General features: G+C 44.0%; 1 protein-coding gene and 3 long non-coding RNA genes across 4 annotated transcripts in view; all 4 read left to right on the top strand.

Moving 5' to 3' along the window:
* The window catches only part of LOC114140873 (formin-like protein 13), a 52983-nt gene that overhangs the window by 6957 nt on the left and 25560 nt on the right, over positions 1-20466 (top strand). Inside the window, exons 9-10 of the mRNA XM_028011163.1 lie at positions 17701-17812; positions 19664-19754. Of these exons, the coding sequence (XP_027866964.1) occupies positions 17701-17812; positions 19664-19754 (203 nt within the window). The remainder of the gene's footprint in view (positions 1-17700; positions 17813-19663; positions 19755-20466) is intronic.
* Positions 5633-5950, top strand: LOC114140874 (uncharacterized). Its single transcript, XR_003594710.1, has 2 exons — positions 5633-5773; positions 5855-5950. It is a non-coding gene; the product is annotated as an uncharacterized LOC114140874 (long non-coding RNA).
* On the top strand, positions 10768-11085 carry LOC114140875 (uncharacterized). Its single transcript, XR_003594711.1, has 2 exons — positions 10768-10908; positions 10990-11085. It is a non-coding gene; the product is annotated as an uncharacterized LOC114140875 (long non-coding RNA).
* LOC114140876 (uncharacterized) lies at positions 15903-16220 on the top strand. The gene is made up of 2 exons (XR_003594712.1): positions 15903-16043; positions 16125-16220. It is a non-coding gene; the product is annotated as an uncharacterized LOC114140876 (long non-coding RNA).

Here is a 20466-nt window from a genome sequence, read left to right as displayed (position 1 = left end):
ACCACACAAACAGTAACAATAATTCCTGCAGGAAGGCAACAGATGGCTCACAAACTTTGGAGGTGAATTGAGGACCAGTGTGAAATACAAACAGGTTAACTGGAAATTCTGCAAATCCTCACTTTCTCGTTGAAGACTGGGGCATTTTGGCTGCTAAGCAAACAGATTGTTGTTTTCTTATGTCTGCCAGCAGGGGACAGTGTTGTACCAATCTTTAGGGCCATGCTTGCCCCTGAGGGAGAGCCATAGTTGATTGTAAGATATTCTATCTCGCATCTAATGGCTTTTCACTTTTGATTACCTGAGGCTTGTACATTTCAAGACCTCACCAGAGGGAGAGCATTTCCAAAACTTCCCCTCAGAGGTCCTGCTTGTAGCTCAGTCCCCGCTGGTAAGACGTACAGATGTGACAGTGGCCGGCTGCTAAATGGAATCAGCGCGAATGTGCAGAATGGCAACATAATTCGAGTTCACATGTTCATAAAATATAAATAGGAGGGTGTCTAAGAGACAGTAGCAGAGATTTCTGGCCCTCATGCAGAACACACTGATAGTACTCCTAGACTTGTTAACTTTTGGTTGTGTCAGGAAGTGAGCTATGACAGCCTGCAGGCAACCTGGGGCCATGCATTCTTCTGCTTCCAGCTTTTTGAAAAATGTTGACATTTGATAAACAAGGGAGTAAGCCTGGCTTGATGTTCCTCCTTCCTTTGTTCCTCTTTACATCAGCACAGAAAGTCACATCTTTGCTTTGAAGCATAATGAACCCTTGTAAAAGTTAGCTTGCAGCACTGAAAATCTCAGTAAACTGGATGTGTCACGGTGCTTTCAGTCATTCATTTAGGAAAGCAACACATGAATACAGTAATACCACACATTGTACTGTTAATGTTTGAAAAGCATTCTGTAGTTGCAGTTAATTTAAAAATATCAATACATGACTAAGGTATCCTTTACATCTGAATTGAAAAGTATTATGTTATCATAGAAAGTTTAAATAGAATAAAACAAAACTATCCTTTTTTGTTCTTTAGTGGGGGAATTAACATGTACCAGCAGCAAAGTGACAAGAAAATGGAAGCAAACATATTAAAAAAAAGATTAATATATCAAAACAAAACATAAAAGCTAGAGACTGTCCAGTAAGAGCAAATTTACAACACAAGAAAATAATACTGCGTACTTAATAAAAATAGCACACTCAGATTAAAAGAACTGAGTGCAACTGAGTAAGATAAAAATGCTAATTTGTGCAGGAAAAACATACAATTTACAAGAAATGAAAAACTGCAAATAACAGCAGGGATGTAAACACTTATTGTGATTTTTGGGATGAATAATTATAAATATGTAAAGTGCAATAGTTGTACGTTTTTACAAAAGATTTATACTCCTTGATTTTCCCCATTTGTCACACCAAGTTCAGGATGTTTTATTTGGATTTTGTGCTTGTAATATGACAAAACATAAAAAAAACCCCCTTTCTAATGGTGTACATACAATTGATATTGTAGGATATAATTATTACCAGGAATTTATTTTCTCCTCCTCTCTGTAAGTCCTTACAGTCTCCACACACACTCTCTCACACACAGTCCCTGGTTCTGCTTGCATATTTGTCACCCAGAAACCTGGCTAAGTTTGCACTGTTCATGCAGTTTAGGTTTCTTTCCTTCACACTTACTTTATCTGATCCCATCACACTTGAGAAACTTGAATGCACGTTTTTCTGTTTTTGTTTCACACTTACAGAAACACCCCAGCTAACAATGTGACTCTATCTTGATCAGATAGTATTACAAGTATACAATTAATAATTAACAAAAAAATAGTGAGGTGTTAATTAGTACAAGTATGTAGCGTCTCACCGCTGCTGCACTCAAAGTGACGTTAAAAGACAACAGAGTGTGAAGATAAAGAGGTGGAAGTCTTACAGTGCCTGAGGATCAAAGTATTCTTATCTCTTAACTTTTTCCACAAATTTTCTGAACATTATCAGAAACCTTAATGTATTTCTGTAGTAATTTAAGCAACAGAGACAAAGTAGGGCATAACAAAAGCAAAAAGAGACATTTCTTTTTTATTTCTCTCAAATCAATTTCTGAAAAGCGTATTTTGTACTTCCATTCTGACTCTGGAGTCACCTTTCATTGTAAGTACAGCTGCAACTCCTTTAAGTTGTGTTTCTACCAGCATTGCACATGTTGATGTTGCAATTTAACCCATTATTCTTTAACCCATTATTTGTTGTATGTAGATATGCTTAAGTTAGATCATTCTAACTCAGTGCAGTGTTAGTTTTCCATGAAGCCCAAAAAGTTTAATTTTGGTCTCATCTGACCACAACACCTTTTTCTACTAATTTACTTTGTCCCCTGCATGACTTGACCAATAATCTTGACTCTTTGCAGCTTCTTTGATTCCTACTTTCATTGGCCATGTCCCAGTAGGTTTGAAGTTCGTCCATACTCTGTGTACTTCCTGTCATCGGACTGAGCAGAGCTCCATGAAGTATTTACAAATGAGATAACGTCTGAGGGCAGTTGGTAGAAAGCAAAAGAAATAAAGGCAAAATTGTCAAAAGGACAGAACACAATGCTCACATGCCTAACTCTAAATTTACAGTCTTTAATCACAAAAAGAAAATACAACAGGAAAAGATTTTTTTTGTCCTTTGTCCAAAGAATACATTCATTCAGTTGTGAAACTTTCTTTTTTAAAAAGAAATAGTGAATTACATATTCTATACTAACATTAGGTAACTGAGCTCCAAGAATGAATAAGTATTGTTTTGCACTTTTAGCTTTTGGTACAGTAAACTTACATTCATCTCTTAGACTGTATTTAGTGTTCTGCAGTACAAAATATTTTAACCACTCTCTGGCAAGGTTTTTGATTTTACATAAAACATTATTTGGATTATTTATAATAAATCTGGAAAGAAAATACTTTTAAATCTAATTCGGGCAGGAGTTTGAATAATTTTGAGTTTAACTGCATGGCATTAGCCTATCACTTTAAATATCTTTAAAGTTTATGACTAAAATGTGACCAAATCAAATCTAAACAAATAATCACATCACAAAAACATTGAATTATGGAATTTTTAAGTGGCTTGATCTCAAAACTGTCTTTACAGGCCAGCATGAACACCAGTTGCAACACAGAAAAACCTACAATTATGTGCAGATTTATAGCATCCAATGCTCATCAGCAGCAAAAAGCTTTCTTAACACAATATTTGTGTTAATTGATTTATCTTTGTGTAAACTCAACAAAAACAACACAGAAATTATGCTTAATCTCAGCTAAAAAGCTAAATAAAAAAATTAAAAAATACAGCAAAAAGCATCTGCTTGTTTTGTTTTGCAAGGCTGGTGTTCCTGCTTTGACTCTTGACTGAATCTTTTATAAGTTGACTATCTTACCAGCTCATGTAGGTTAAACTTTGAGTCCTGATTAATAACGGCACTCTTGTTTGTAATTGGACTTGGAGGCAAGAAGACCATTATGCCTCAAAGCAGAATATTACCACACGTCTCTCTGTTTTGATTTTTATTTCATTGGTCTTAGTAATGTTACATAGACAAAAATGTTCAGAGTTCTTCTACCACTGCCTATATCAATATCCAGGTACGAAAGGTTATAAATAAAGCAAAACAACTTGTGTTTGGAATTCCCCCAGCACTGCACTGTTGATGATCTTCATCATCACAAATCTTGTGATCTTTTTCAAATGGAATTTATAATTAGATCTCTAAAAATACTGAAAAAGTGGACATACAAATTTTTTTGTTTGTTTCTAGTAATGACCAAATTGACCAAACGAACATTTAGTTTCACTTGAAAGGAAATAATAGTCTGTGCCATATCACATTTGAAATACTGGTTACAAAAATATTACTCTTAAAGTTGTTTACTGTGTTGGAAACTTGAGTTACATTTCTTCAACCCTAGCAGTGACACTAGACTGCTTTTGTGGTATGAAGATGATGTTTTAGTTGAAAATTTTAGGGTGATCCAGTGGAAAGAATAAAAAAAATGCTTTAAAATAGTTTTCACCTGGTCTTCTTAACCAGGCAAAAGCAATGTTAACAATACTGCAATGTACAAATCTGCTCAGAAAAAGAACCCTAAACATACTCAGTTCTGGAAATAAGTTGGCAAAGTCTGGGGATTTTCTGTCCTATGATCAGACAATTACAAAAGATGTGTTTGACAGAAAAACAACCCAGCAGGGCACCAAATTACTGAACTAAAACATGACAGCATCATACCCGGGTTTTTACTTTGCTTTGGAAGGAACTTGGAATTTATTGAACTTAGGTATCAGAAATACATCCAGGGCAATAACATGATATCTTCACCAGAAGAAAATGTAAGTTTTGGATGATCTTACCAGAATCAAGATCTAAATTTTGTTTAAAAAATCTGTGAAGTTGACTAAAGAGGGATGGGGAAAAATCTCACCATCTGATAAATTTGGAAAACATTTGAAAAGTAAAGAAGCTAAATATTGGCATGAGATAACGTGGGATGCTGAGAGATGCCTACCAACGATGAGTTCTAAAGTTGAAATAAAATGTGATTCAGCATAGTATTAGTTTAAGGCTACAAGAAATTGTGTTACCAGGTGAAACTAAAATAACTAAAGTTTACTCATTCTTATTTTTCAATTGAATTACAAAAGATTCAATTACATCACAAAAAACCAACAAACAACAACAAAAAAACAGCCTTTTAAAAAAGGAGCCCTGGCAGTTTTTCACTTAAATGACACTTATTTACAGCATAGACCACAGCAGCAGCACAGCAGCCAAAAAGACTCATAGATCCTTTCAAAAGAGAAAGAAACTTAAAAGAAATATAGAAAGCAATACTGTTTGAAATGTTAAGAGGCGTCTGCTCCTTTCTTTTCTCTTTATGTTTGAAAAAGCTACAATTCCTGTATTTGACTGGCTTACTAGTTATGTCATTCCATCTCTATATCAGTAAAATGTGTTTGGAGGGTGGCACCACCACACAGGCCAGCCAGAAACACCTACAGAGCAGATGACAGCACGTTTTTGTGTGATTTTCCTTTGGATTGCTGTACATTACATTTCAGCACTTTTAAAGGCCGTGTCTGCTTTCATCGTGTTTAATGTTTAAATCAGTCAGGTGCAATTCAAAGGCTTAGACAGCATTTGGGTCTTGCTGTGTTATGTTCCGGGGTTCTGGCTGCATGGTGGGAGTTCCTGTGCACCCTTATTACCTTTTACCACCAGATGGCGACAGGTTCCGGTTGGAGTGCGGTGCATTATTATCCGCAGCTGTTCGTGATCATCTTCATCAGCGGCGCAGACTTAAGGAGTTGGCCGCCAGTCCAGCGTCGCCTGAGTGTTAGCCAGTCACGGTACCTCTGAGCCCCCTGAGCCCGTCTCTGTGTTTCTAGTTGTCTTGAACATTCTAGTAATTATCTTTGTTTACTCCGTTGCCTTTTAGGTGATCCTTTGATGAGATCCCGGTTGAATTCCTGGTTTATGAACCACCCTCGTGACGCCGTGGAAAGTATCCACAGGTTGCCCGAGTTCCCAGACTCACCTCTCCGTTGTTTTGCAATTATCTCCTGGACCCCCACGGCTGGCGGCCGTACCACTCCTCCGTCTCTCCGCTGCACCCGAGCCTACCTGTCCGCTGCCCGCCGCACTCCTCCGTTGTTCTTGGACCCACCAAGAACCGAGACCCCGGACATACTTTGTTTCCCCTCCAAGACTCCGTTCATCTGCAACAAGTAAGATCAGCCTGTTTTTCCCAGAAAGATTTCCTTTCTTCCCACGACCCCTGAACTCACCACTCTGCTCTTTCCTCGTAGTGAACCATTGTTGCCGTCACTGTCTTTGCCCCTGGACCAGACCATCCTGATTCTCGCTGATAATTGTGTGATCATTATTAAATCATTTAACACTGATCCTACCTCTCCTGTCTTGTGTTCTGCATGTGGGCTTGTTAAAAACTACCATCATGACAGAACACTCAGGCCAACAAATCAGCCCAGCAGACGCAATCCGGAGAGCCTTAGCCGAACAACAATCTACATTGCAAACTCATGAAAACGCATTAAGAGAGTTAAGTAGAATCCAAACTGAAACGAACCAACAACTGTCTGAATTAACCCGTTTCCTTCGAGGTTCAGCCCCTCAAACTTCTCCTCCAGATCCCGCTCCAGCTTCTGACTCAGCTCTAGCTTCAAACCCAGCTCCGGAGATCCAATCCACGTTTTCTGAGGTCCGTCCACCTACACCCGAAAGATTCACAGGTGACCGGAGAAAATGTAATGGTTTTCTCCTTCAATGCTCGATAATGTTCAATCACTCCCCGAGAAGCTTCCCTTACGACAGCTCCAAGATTGCATACGTCCTGTCCTCGTTGTCGGGACAAGCTTTGTTATGGGCCGAAGCTCGTTTCCCAGATCCAGCACGCTATGGCTGTTCATTTGATGAATTCATAAAAGAGTTCAGACAGGTGTTTTGTCAAGATGCTGACCAGTCATTTAATTCCAGAGAGTTGTGGTATATTAAACAAGGAAATAGAACTGTGGCGGAATTTTCCGTTGATTTCCGCATCAAGGCTGCAGCGACAGGCTGGAACCCAGCCGCGCTTAAGAGCGCATATTATAACGCGTTAAATGAAAACATTAAGGATGAGCTGGCTACTTTTGAAGAACCTAGGACCCTAGAGGAATTAATTAGCCAGACCATCCGACTGGATCACAGAATCCGGTCCCGAAGGAGAGATTGGGGTCGTAGGAGCCAACCATTTAGACACCTCGGTGGCTCCGCTTCCCCCTCGGCAGTTTCTCCGCCCCGAGCCTTTCAGGAACCCGAGCCCATGCAGTTAGGTCGGACTCGCCTGACTCCTGAGGAGCGCCAGCGGCGCATTTCAGCCCGCCTTTGTATTTATTGTGGTTCCCCGGGTCATTTTCTGGCCAACTGTCCGGTTCGTTTAAACCTCCCGGTCCGCCCGTAGCAGCGAGGAGGTTGGCGGACCATCCCAGCGAAAGAGACTCTCCTCGCTTACTGTTGCCCGCAACCATTTTGATTCAGACCCAGTCATTTTCTTTATCCGCCCTAGTCGACTCTGGTTGCGAACAAGATTTGATCGACGACTCCCTGGTGAAACAGATGAAAATAGAGACCGAACCACTACCTGTTCCACTGCGAGTCACAGCATTAGATGGAAAAACGCTGCCACACATCACACATAAAACCAAACCACTCCACCTCATCATTTCTGGTAACCACAGTGAGTTTATTTCATTTTTTGTATTTTCATCAGCCAATTCCCCCATAATTTTAGGTTTCCACTGGTTACAACTTCACAACCCACAAATAAACTGGACCGAAAAACACCTAGAATCCTGGTCCACTTCTTGTCACTCATCTTGTCTCCGCTCAGCTGTTCCCCCAGGTCCTCCGCCGGCTGAGCCTCAGGAGGCGGACCCGGTCGATCTCTCCACAATCCCCTCTGAATACCACGACCTCGCTCCTGTGTTCAGTAAGTCCAAGGCTCTTTCTCTCCCTCCTCACCGTCCATATGATTGTTCCATAGATCTCCTGCCGGGGGCTCCGTTACCCACCAGTCGCTTATACAATATTTCTCGACCTGAAAGAGACACTATGGAAAAATATATAAAGGAGTCTTTGGCAGCCGGTATAATCCGCACCTCATCTTCCCCTCTGGGAGCTGGATTTTTTTTTGTAGGGAAGAAAGATGGATCCCTGAGACCCTGCATAGACTATAGAGGGTTAAATAATATTACAGTTAAGAATAAGTATCCCCTGCCATTATTATCATCTGCCTTCGAACCGGTGCACGGTGCTACAGTTTTTTCCAAACTCGACCTGAGAAACGCTTACCATCTTCTGCGCATACGCAAGGGTGACGAGTGGAAGACTGCATTTAAGACACCTACTGGCCATTTTGAGTACTGCGTGATGCCTTTTGGCTTATCCAATGCGCCTGCATTTTTTCAAGCCCTAGTAAACGATGTTTTAAGAGACTTTCTGAACATCTTTGTTTTCGTATACCTGGATGACATTCTCATTTATTCACAGACTCTAGAGACACACAGACGCCACGTTCGCATGGTTCTCCAAAGACTGCTCGAGAACAAACTATTTGTCAAAGCTGAGAAGTGTGAGTTCCACAAGCCGTCAATTTCCTTCTTGGGTTTCATATTAGGGGGCGGACAGGTACGGCCAACGGAGGAAAAGATCCAGGCAGTACTGCAGTGGCCCACACCCGAAACCCGCAAGCAGCTCCAACGCTTCCTCGGATTTGCAAACTTTTACCGCCGTTTTATCAGAAACTACAGTCAGACAGCTTTACCACTAACTGCACTAACCTCTTCCAAGATCCCTTTTAGTTGGACTCCGGAGGCTGAAGCGGCGTTCTCACGCCTCAAGACCCTCTTCGCCAACGCACCCATCCTGATTCAGCCAGACCCGTCCCGACAGTTCATTGTCGAGGTCGACGCCTCAGACACCGGAGTTGGTGCGGTTTTATCCCAGATCTCTCCTCGCGACAATAAAACTCACCCATGTGCCTTTTTTTCCCGCAGATTATCACCTCCAGAGAGAAACTATGATGTGGGAGCTACTAGCTATAAAATTAGCCCTGGAAGAATGGAGACATTGGCTGGAGGGAGCAGAGCATCCGGTGCTGGTCTGGACCGATCACAAGAACTTGTCCTACCTTCAGTCTGCCCGGAGGCTCAACCCACGTCAGTCACGCTGGTCACTATTTTTCTCTCGATTCAATCTCTCCATCTCATATCGCCCTGGTTCCCGTAACATCAAACCTGACGCACTTTCCCGCCTGTATTCATCTGATGATTCCGAGAAGGCCCCTGCCACTATTCTTCCTCCCAGTTGTACAGTCGCCACTGTTACCTGGGAGATCGAAGACATCATTACACAAGCTCAGTTGACAGAACCTGCACCCGACACCTGTCCACTCAACAAGCTCTACATTCCTGTCTCAGTCCGAGCCCGTTTTCTCCACTGGATCCATGCCTCAAAATTCTCTGCACATCCCGGAATAAGCCGTACCATAGCACTCGTCAACCGCAAGTTTTGGTGGCCTTCTGTCCATAAAGATGTCAGTGAGTATGTCCAAGCCTGCACCACCTGTTCCAGAAATAAAACCTCTCACCAACCACCATCTGGTCTCCTGCAACCTCTCCCCATCCCCAAACGGCCATGGTCTCACATATCTATAGATTTTGTTACCGGCCTACCTCCTTCCAAGGGCATGACCACCATCCTCTCCATCGTCGACCGTTTCTCCAAGACCTGCCACTTCGTTCCTCTCCGTAAGTTACCCACAGCTTTTCAAACCGCTCAACTTCTGATCAAACACGTTTTCCGACTCCATGGCATCCCACAAGACATCCTCTCTGACCGAGGTCCTCAGTTCATCTCTCAGGTTTGGAAAAGTTTCTGTTCGGCTCTCAACGCATCTATCTCACTCTCTTCCGGCTTTCACCCCCAGACCAACGGTCAAACTGAACGGCTCAACCAGGACCTGGAAACCACCCTCCGCTGCTTCACCTCCACCAACCCCTCTGACTGGTCCCAATTCCTCCCTTGGGTGGAGTACGCTCACAACAGCCACATCTCAGCAGCTACCGGTATGTCCCCGTTCGAGGCTTCCATTGGTTATCAACCCCCTCTTCTTTCCTCAGAGGAAAAGGATATTTCAGTCACCTCAGTCCGTCATCACATCCGCCGTTGTCAGAAAGTCTGGAACACCATTATCCGTAACCTCAACCACACTGCAGATAGAAATAAGCGCCTGGCTGACCAGAAGAGAAGACCAGCACCCATATACATCCCAGGTCAACAGGTTTGGCTTTCTTCACGTGACATTCTGCTCAAATCCATTTCCAAGAAGCTCTCTCCCCGATACATTGGTCCCTTCCCCATTGAAACCATAATCAGTCCGTCTGCTGTCCGTCTCCGTCTGCCCGCCTCCCTCCGCGTCCACCCCACCTTCCATGTGTCCCAGATCAAACCTGTCCAGACCAGCACGCTCTGCCCTCCAGCCGAACCCCCTCCACCCCCCCGTGACATTGATGGTCATCCTGCATACACCGTCCGCCGGATCGTGGACTCCCGTCGGCGAGGTCGCGGCTGGCAGTACCTCGTCGATTGGGAGGGCTACGGTCCGGAGGAAAGATCCTGGATCTCTGGTTCTTCCATCCTAGACCCTTCCCTTATCTCCGACTATCGTTCCTCGTTGCCTTCCAGTTCGTCTAGGCCGCCAGGTGGCGACCGTTGAGGGGGGGGTACTGTTATGTTCCGGGGTTCTGGCTGCATGGTGGGAGTTCCTGTGCACCCTTATTACCTTTTACCACCAGATGGCGACAGGTTCCGGTTGGAGTGCGGTGCATTATTATCCGCAGCTGTTCGTGATCATCTTCATCAGCGGCGCAGACTTAAGGAGTTGGCCGCCAGTCCAGCGTCGCCTGAGTGTTAGCCAGTCACGGTACCTCTGAGCCCCCTGAGCCCGTCTCTGTGTTTCTAGTTGTCTTGAACATTCTAGTAATTATCTTTGTTTACTCCGTTGCCTTTTAGGTGATCCTTTGATGAGATCCCGGTTGAATTCCTGGTTTATGAACCACCCTCGTGACGCCGTGGAAAGTATCCACAGGTTGCCCGAGTTCCCAGACTCACCTCTCCGTTGTTTTGCAATTATCTCCTGGACCCCCACGGCTGGCGGCCGTACCACTCCTCCGTCTCTCCGCTGCACCCGAGCCTACCTGTCCGCTGCCCGCCGCACTCCTCCGTTGTTCTTGGACCCACCAAGAACCGAGACCCCGGACATACTTTGTTTCCCCTCCAAGACTCCGTTCATCTGCAACAAGTAAGATCAGCCTGTTTTTCCCAGAAAGATTTCCTTTCTTCCCACGACCCCTGAACTCACCACTCTGCTCTTTCCTCGTAGTGAACCATTGTTGCCGTCACTGTCTTTGCCCCTGGACCAGACCATCCTGATTCTCGCTGATAATTGTGTGATCATTATTAAATCATTTAACACTGATCCTACCTCTCCTGTCTTGTGTTCTGCATGTGGGCTTGTTAAAAACTACCATCATGACAGAACACTCAGGCCAACAAATCAGCCCAGCAGACGCAATCCGGAGAGCCTTAGCCGAACAACAATCTACATTGCAAACTCATGAAAACGCATTAAGAGAGTTAAGTAGAATCCAAACTGAAACGAACCAACAACTGTCTGAATTAACCCGTTTCCTTCGAGGTTCAGCCCCTCAAACTTCTCCTCCAGATCCCGCTCCAGCTTCTGACTCAGCTCTAGCTTCAAACCCAGCTCCGGAGATCCAATCCACGTTTTCTGAGGTCCGTCCACCTACACCCGAAAGATTCACAGGTGACCGGAGAAAATGTAATGGTTTTCTCCTTCAATGCTCGATAATGTTCAATCACTCCCCGAGAAGCTTCCCTTACGACAGCTCCAAGATTGCATACGTCCTGTCCTCGTTGTCGGGACAAGCTTTGTTATGGGCCGAAGCTCGTTTCCCAGATCCAGCACGCTATGGCTGTTCATTTGATGAATTCATAAAAGAGTTCAGACAGGTGTTTTGTCAAGATGCTGACCAGTCATTTAATTCCAGAGAGTTGTGGAATATTAAACAAGGAAATAGAACTGTGGCGGAATTTTCTGTTGATTTCCGCATCAAGGCTGCAGCGACAGGCTGGAACCCAGCCGCGCTGAAGAGCGCATATTATAACGCGTTAAATGAAAACATTAAGGATGAGCTGGCTACTTTTGAAGAACCTAGGACCCTAGAGGAATTAATTAGCCAGACCATCCGACTGGATCACAGAATCCGGTCCCGAAGGAGAGATTGGGGTCGTAGGAGCCAACCATTTAGACACCTCGGTGGCTCCGCTTCCCCCTCGGCAGTTTCTCCACCCCGAGCCTTTCAGGAACCCGAGCCCATGCAGTTAGGTCGGACTCGCCTGACTCCTGAGGAGCGCCAGCGGCGCATTTCAGCCCGCCTTTGTATTTATTGTGGTTCCCCGGGTCATTTTCTGGCCAACTGTCCGGTTCGTTTAAACCTCCCGGTCCGCCCGTAGCAGCGAGGAGGTTGGCGGACCATCCCAGCGAAAGAGACTCTCCTCGCTTACTGTTGCCCGCAACCATTTTGATTCAGACCCAGTCATTTTCTTTATCCGCCCTAGTCGACTCTGGTTGCGAACAAGATTTGATCGACGACTCCCTGGTGAAACAGATGAAAATAGAGACCGAACCACTACCTGTTCCACTGCGAGTCACAGCATTAGATGGAAAAACGCTGCCACACATCACACATAAAACCAAACCACTCCACCTCATCATTTCTGGTAACCACAGTGAGTTTATTTCATTTTTTGTATTTTCATCAGCCAATTCCCCCATAATTTTAGGTTTCCACTGGTTACAACTTCACAACCCACAAATAAACTGGACCGAAAAACACCTAGAATCCTGGTCCACTTCTTGTCACTCATCTTGTCTCCGCTCAGCTGTTCCCCCAGGTCCTCCGCCGGCTGAGCCTCAGGAGGCGGACCCGGTCGATCTCTCCACAATCCCCTCTGAATACCACGACCTCGCTCCTGTGTTCAGTAAGTCCAAGGCTCTTTCTCTCCCTCCTCACCGTCCATATGATTGTTCCATAGATCTCCTGCCGGGGGCTCCGTTACCCACCAGTCGCTTATACAATATTTCTCGACCTGAAAGAGACACTATGGAAAAATATATAAAGGAGTCTTTGGCAGCCGGTATAATCCGCACCTCATCTTCCCCTCTGGGAGCTGGATTTTTTTTTGTAGGGAAGAAAGATGGATCCCTGAGACCCTGCATAGACTATAGAGGGTTAAATAATATTACAGTTAAGAATAAGTATCCCCTGCCATTATTATCATCTGCCTTCGAACCGGTGCACGGTGCTACAGTTTTTTCCAAACTCGACCTGAGAAACGCTTACCATCTTCTGCGCATACGCAAGGGTGACGAGTGGAAGACTGCATTTAAGACACCTACTGGCCATTTTGAGTACTGCGTGATGCCTTTTGGCTTATCCAATGCGCCTGCATTTTTTCAAGCCCTAGTAAACGATGTTTTAAGAGACTTTCTGAACATCTTTGTTTTCGTATACCTGGATGACATTCTCATTTATTCACAGACTCTAGAGACACACAGACGCCACGTTCGCATGGTTCTCCAAAGACTGCTCGAGAACAAACTATTTGTCAAAGCTGAGAAGTGTGAGTTCCACAAGCCGTCAATTTCCTTCTTGGGTTTCATATTAGGGGGCGGACAGGTACGGCCAACGGAGGAAAAGATCCAGGCAGTACTGCAGTGGCCCACACCCGAAACCCGCAAGCAGCTCCAACGCTTCCTCGGATTTGCAAACTTTTACCGCCGTTTTATCAGAAACTACAGTCAGACAGCTTTACCACTAACTGCACTAACCTCTTCCAAGATCCCTTTTAGTTGGACTCCGGAGGCTGAAGCGGCGTTCTCACGCCTCAAGACCCTCTTCGCCAACGCACCCATCCTGATTCAGCCAGACCCGTCCCGACAGTTCATTGTCGAGGTCGACGCCTCAGACACCGGAGTTGGTGCGGTTTTATCCCAGATCTCTCCTCGCGACAATAAAACTCACCCATGTGCCTTTTTTTCCCGCAGATTATCACCTCCAGAGAGAAACTATGATGTGGGAGCTACTAGCTATAAAATTAGCCCTGGAAGAATGGAGACATTGGCTGGAGGGAGCAGAGCATCCGGTGCTGGTCTGGACCGATCACAAGAACTTGTCCTACCTTCAGTCTGCCCGGAGGCTCAACCCACGTCAGTCACGCTGGTCACTATTTTTCTCTCGATTCAATCTCTCCATCTCATATCGCCCTGGTTCCCGTAACATCAAACCTGACGCACTTTCCCGCCTGTATTCATCTGATGATTCCGAGAAGGCCCCTGCCACTATTCTTCCTCCCAGTTGTACAGTCGCCACCGTTACCTGGGAGATCGAAGACATCATTACACAAGCTCAGTTGACAGAACCTGCACCCGACACCTGTCCACCCAACAAGCTCTACGTTCCTGTCTCAGTCCGAGCCCGTTTTCTCCACTGGATCCATGCCTCAAAATTCTCTGCACATCCCGGAATAAGCCGTACCATAGCACTCGTCAACCGCAAGTTTTGGTGGCCTTCTGTCCATAAAGATGTCAGTGACTATGTCCAAGCCTGCACCACCTGTTCCAGAAATAAAACCTCTCACCAACCACCATCTGGTCTCCTGCAACCTCTCCCCATCCCCAAACGGCCATGGTCTCACATATCTATAGATTTTGTTACCGGCCTACCTCCTTCCAAGGGCATGACCACCATCCTCTCCATCGTCGACCGTTTCTCCAAGACCTGCCACTTCGTTCCTCTCCGTAAGTTACCCACAGCTTTTCAAACCGCTCAACTTCTGATCAAACACGTTTTCCGACTCCATGGCATCCCACAAGACATCCTCTCTGACCGAGGTCCTCAGTTCATCTCTCAGGTTTGGAAAAGTTTCTGTTCGGCTCTCAACGCATCTATCTCACTCTCTTCCGGCTTTCACCCCCAGACCAACGGTCAAACTGAACGGCTCAACCAGGACCTGGAAACCACCCTCCGCTGCTTCACCTCCACCAACCCCTCTGACTGGTCCCAATTCCTCCCTTGGGTGGAGTACGCTCACAACAGCCACATCTCAGCAGCTACCGGTATGTCCCCGTTCGAGGCTTCCATTGGTTATCAACCCCCTCTTCTTTCCTCAGAGGAAAAGGATATTTCAGTCACCTCAGTCCGTCATCACATCCGCCGTTGTCAGAAAGTCTGGAACACCATTATCCGTAACCTCAACCACACTGCAGATAGAAATAAGTGCCTGGCTGACCAGAAGAGAAGACCAGCACCCATATACATCCCAGGTCAACAGGTTTGGCTTTCTTCACGTGACATTCCGCTCAAATCCATTTCCAAGAAGCTCTCTCCCCGATACATTGGTCCCTTCCCCATTGAAACCATAATCAGTCCGTCTGCTGTCCGTCTCCGTCTGCCCGCCTCCCTCCGCGTCCACCCCACCTTCCATGTGTCCCAGATCAAACCTGTCCAGACCAGCACGCTCTGCCCTCCAGCCGAACCCCCTCCACCCCCCCGTGACATTGATGGTCATCCTGCATACACCGTCCGCCGGATCGTGGACTCCCGTCGGCGAGGTCGCGGCTGGCAGTACCTCGTCGATTGGGAGGGCTACGGTCCGGAGGAAAGATCCTGGATCTCTGGTTCTTCCATCCTAGACCCTTCCCTTATCTCCGACTATCGTTCCTCGTTGCCTTCCAGTTCGTCTAGGCCGCCAGGTGGCGACCGTTGAGGGGGGGGTACTGTTATGTTCCGGGGTTCTGGCTGCATGGTGGGAGTTCCTGTGCACCCTTATTACCTTTTACCACCAGATGGCGACAGGTTCCGGTTGGAGTGCGGTGCATTATTATCCGCAGCTGTTCGTGATCATCTTCATCAGCGGCGCAGACTTAAGGAGTTGGCCGCCAGTCCAGCGTCGCCTGAGTGTTAGCCAGTCACGGTACCTCTGAGCCCCCTGAGCCCGTCTCTGTGTTTCTAGTTGTCTTGAACATTCTAGTAATTATCTTTGTTTACTCCGTTGCCTTTTAGGTGATCCTTTGATGAGATCCCGGTTGAATTCCTGGTTTATGAACCACCCTCGTGACGCCGTGGAAAGTATCCACAGGTTGCCCGAGTTCCCAGACTCACCTCTCCGTTGTTTTGCAATTATCTCCTGGACCCCCACGGCTGGCGGCCGTACCACTCCTCCGTCTCTCCGCTGCACCCGAGCCTACCTGTCCGCTGCCCGCCGCACTCCTCCGTTGTTCTTGGACCCACCAAGAACCGAGACCCCGGACATACTTTGTTTCCCCTCCAAGACTCCGTTCATCTGCAACAAGTAAGATCAGCCTGTTTTTCCCAGAAAGATTTCCTTTCTTCCCACGACCCCTGAACTCACCACTCTGCTCTTTCCTCGTAGTGAACCATTGTTGCCGTCACTGTCTTTGCCCCTGGACCAGACCATCCTGATTCTCGCTGATAATTGTGTGATCATTATTAAATCATTTAACACTGATCCTACCTCTCCTGTCTTGTGTTCTGCATGTGGGCTTGTTAAAAACTACCATCATGACATGCTGCCTTTTGACTTTATGCATGATGATAGGGTGTAAAATAATGAGGTAAAAGGACACGGCTTTCTCCTTTCAGAATAAAAACTTCCATGCTTGACAGTTTTGAAACACATTCCTCTCTTCTGCATTTCAACTGAATTGTTATTCTACCAGCTGTAATTGACAATTACCGCTCGGACAATTAATAAAAACAATCAAAATGTAGCTGTCATGGAAGATCAGAAAGAAATAGACTCTTTAGTGTAAATTTGAGAATTTGCAAGGAACTGATTGACGTTTTTTAATGACCCACATGTTATTTTAAAGCTAAATCCCACTCTGGTCAAAAAGCGAAGATGTCAGAACATAGCTTACTAAAAACAAAATCCAGTTTTTCTATTTACAATTGCAACAGATAAAAAAAAATGAACCAAAAATGAAAGAAGGGTAAATATTCCCGATAATAATGATTAGATAAAATTCAATGCAGAATTGTATGACCAAAGTGCATTAATCTGTAGAATGTCTGCCTGACCCATATGAACATTTACCTTGATAGTTCCTCTGCATGCAGCCATTTTAATGGCAGGAAATGTCGCAGTCCTAATTAAAAGTACACCTGTGGCTTCCTGCCCACAGTGGGATACCCTCTCTGTCTCTGTGCTCCAATATACCAGGCCAATGCCCAGTTTGTCTGAGTGCCAGTCGACAAAGGACTTAATTTGCACTTACATGTTTGCATGTGAGGGATTTTTGGCTGGGAGGTCACACTGGACTACGAGTAGTGCAAAAAATGATTCAGGATGTTTGTCACTTGAAAATGGGACTTGAAAGACCTATCTTCTGGGTCTTTCATGTCCCAAAAAATGGGACATGCCCACGTGAGGAAACTGTTGTCTCAACTTCAATGTCAAAGGCTGAGAGGTATGAAAAATAAAGTCATGCTAAAGAGAGAAGAGTTTAGCACTATTTTATCAATCAGTCATGAGAGAATTTTTAACGCATATTTGATCTGGTCCAAATTTAGCTTTAGAAATTCAAATGTTTTAGCAACATGTAAACATCATCTGGCTTTTCACATGAAGGGTAAACCACAAAAAGCCACTGCTTGAGAAGCTGGTTGTCCAATCAGATTAATTGAAAGCTCAGGGGAAGGAATGATGTCTTAGACACTAAGAGAACCTTTACATTGAATCCTGAATCATTCAGACGTTTTACCCAAAATAAAGGAAAAAAAAAAACCCATACACTTCAACTTGATAGGATGCAAATTTGTGCATTTGCCCGAGGCTTTAGGGAGAAAGTAATTAAGTAAAGGTCCCTTTGTCTTCGGAAGGCTTTTTTAAATTCATTTCATCGTTGGATAAGAGGTCTATCTGTCAAGAGGAAAACTTTCATGTACCATTGAGTGTGTTGATTTTTTCTAATCTCTTGTTCTTCCAGACATTTTCCTTAAAAGTTTTCCGGTGCAACCAGGGGAGCTGAAGGACAAACTGTTCATTATTAATGAGGAAGATGGCGGTTTGTCTGATGAGCACATCACCTCTCTGAGAAGGTATGACTTTGTGCCAAAAGCAGTGCTAATTTGTATTCAAACCCTAGTTTTTTTGCATAATAAGCAAAAGTTGAGAGTCAAATGACCTTATGTGCCCTAGTCTGAGTGTGTTTGATACTTGGTTGAGTGGGTGTAAACAAAACTAGCAGCTCAACAAACACCCAAGAAGGTATGTGGGTGTGAGATATCCAGGATGATGTGAAACAGGAAGAACCAGAACCAGATGGTGAACAGGAGACACAGTTTAAACAGCAGCCTTCACAATCTTCTAATACTAAAAATAAGCTTTTATCAGAGTGGCTTACTACTAAAAGTTTCATTTCTGGTTATTTGCGGAGATGGAAACTATTGACTTGCCCCCAGGAGTAAGGCACTGAAAGGAGGTAGAACACTTCCTGGCTCTTACCTGCAGTTTACTCCGTAGCTTGGGAAGTTTCCCTCTTGGAAGGCAAAAGTTATCTAAGGTACTCTGCTGTGGTGGATTTATTTATTCTATGAAAACGTAATATATATTTTAATGCGCTCTGGCATAGACCCGAGGAAAGAACCACTCCCAATAGGTGCTGCAATATTAATGGACACTGCTGTTCTCCAGCGGCACAGTGGAAGACGCTTCTCTTTGAGAAGAGAATCCCTTTAGTTTTGGGGTCAGAACGTTCAGAAATGGCAGGGGAAGGAATTCCAAATGAGAGTTCTGATTCAGTGCCAGAGAGTAGATGGCGGCTCCAATCAGCGTCTTGCTGCTTAATAGAAGCTGAGAAAAACCATCAACCCAACTTGGTTCTGAATCATTTCTCAAGGCCATTGTAATACAATCCAATAGCTTCAAAGGGGTCATGTGGCTGTATAGAGGAACAAAATTCAAAAAGGAAAATATGGAATTTCCATTTATTGTCTCTTTTTTTTTTTGTAAATATATTTTCCTAAACAAGTGTTTATCCCAACTATTTACTGATAATCTAAAACAGAATTAAAATCGCAGCAGTTTCCCAAATTGTTAAAGGCTCTGGTTATTTCTAACATTAACCTGGATGAAAATATGCTTTAAATCTGATGCATCTTTGCGTTTTATTGGTTATATAAAACCAATAAACAGGTGGGTTTTTAATCTAGACTAAAAACCCACCTGTTTAGGATTGTATTTGAAACGTAATCAATTACAAATTATTGAAGGAACTTGACTTAATGTCGTGTTTTGATTGTTGATTCTATGTTGCATTGTGTTTCTGTGTTTGATATGATGTAAAGCACTTTGAAATGCCGTGCTGCTGAAATGTGCTATACAAATAAAATTTGATTGATTGATTGATTGATTATATACATTATCCTAATATTTGGGAATCTATTTTATGCTTAACATGTAAGTCTTTTCAAACTAAATATGAGTAACAGTGTTCAGACAGTCTAAAAATGTCTAAAAGCGTGGCACATTCCCATCATACAACCGTTTTGTAGAACAAAGCGGAAATTCAGGAGTGCCTCATATGAATATCCAAAACCTGTTTGTTGTGTGGATTCAACCCTTTTAAATTCGAAGTGGATTTCACAAAATGAATAAATAAAAAGTCTAAACACTTTTGAAATTCAACCAGCTCCCCTGTGAAAGCATAACCCAGCCACCAGACAAAATTCTGAAAAATTCCACCAAAGTGGGTGGAGCCAAGAGACACCGAGGGGCAAGACCAAGTGTGTGTGTGTGAATTAAGGAAATGTACACAAAAATGTCACAATTTGCATAGAAACATGTAGAAAGCTCCCTTAAGGACACTTTCTCTGCAAAGAAATTGATTTGATGTGTCTTTAAGATTCCATTCATATCCAAACTGAAAAGTGTTTGTTTTTATTTTTAAGGTACGTCCCCACTTTGGAGGATGTGGAAATGTATAAATCCCACAAGGGTCCAGTTTCAGAGCTGCATATTGTGGACCGGTACATGATGGAGGTACTGTTTACTGTTTTACAGATGTGGGGACTAAAAGGAAGTAAACATGTCTTGACTCATGTATTTCTCAGTAAATATCTTAGGCCACAAATCAAGTTTTGTGCAATAAACTGGAGTGACAAATTGAAGAAATATTAAACACATGACGAAAACAAGAACTGAAAGGGAATGAAAATCACAGAGCTCTGTCAACATTTGGAAAGCAATCCTGCCTTCTGTCAATGCAATTGAATTAATCAGCTGATCTAATTCTAATTGACAGTCCAGAGCAAGCCTTCTCATCAGCAAAGATCATAAAACAAACGTGCATAGTTAGGAAAGAACTCTATTAAGATCTTCACAACCTTATTGTTTAAAATACACTGGCTAAAACATTGATTACAGATGTATTTCTAAACTTCTCACTGTTCCAGAAGTTTAGAACAGTCTTTTTTTTGAACAAATATTTTTTTTGTGGCCAAAAAAAAAATTTTTTGTAGAAACAATATTTAAGTAGAAACAATATAATTTCATCACAAACCAGGTGACAACAAAGTGTTCGTCACAACATTTCTGACTAAGGAGCAAAGCACTGATCAGAAAAAGGTCACTTACAAAGAAACTGGAAAAGCAGGTGCGGTTGTTTCAAATCAACAAAAACACAGTAATGTACTGAATGCCATGACTTCTATTTGTATTCATTTCAAAAAGACTCCGCCGATGAAGTTTGTTC

Source organism: Xiphophorus couchianus, chromosome 24, assembly GCF_001444195.1.
Source record: "Xiphophorus couchianus chromosome 24, X_couchianus-1.0, whole genome shotgun sequence".
NCBI lineage: Eukaryota > Metazoa > Chordata > Actinopteri > Cyprinodontiformes > Poeciliidae > Xiphophorus > Xiphophorus couchianus.
Note: the sequence above shows the minus strand (reverse complement) of the source record. Positions and strands in the feature narration are given on the sequence as shown.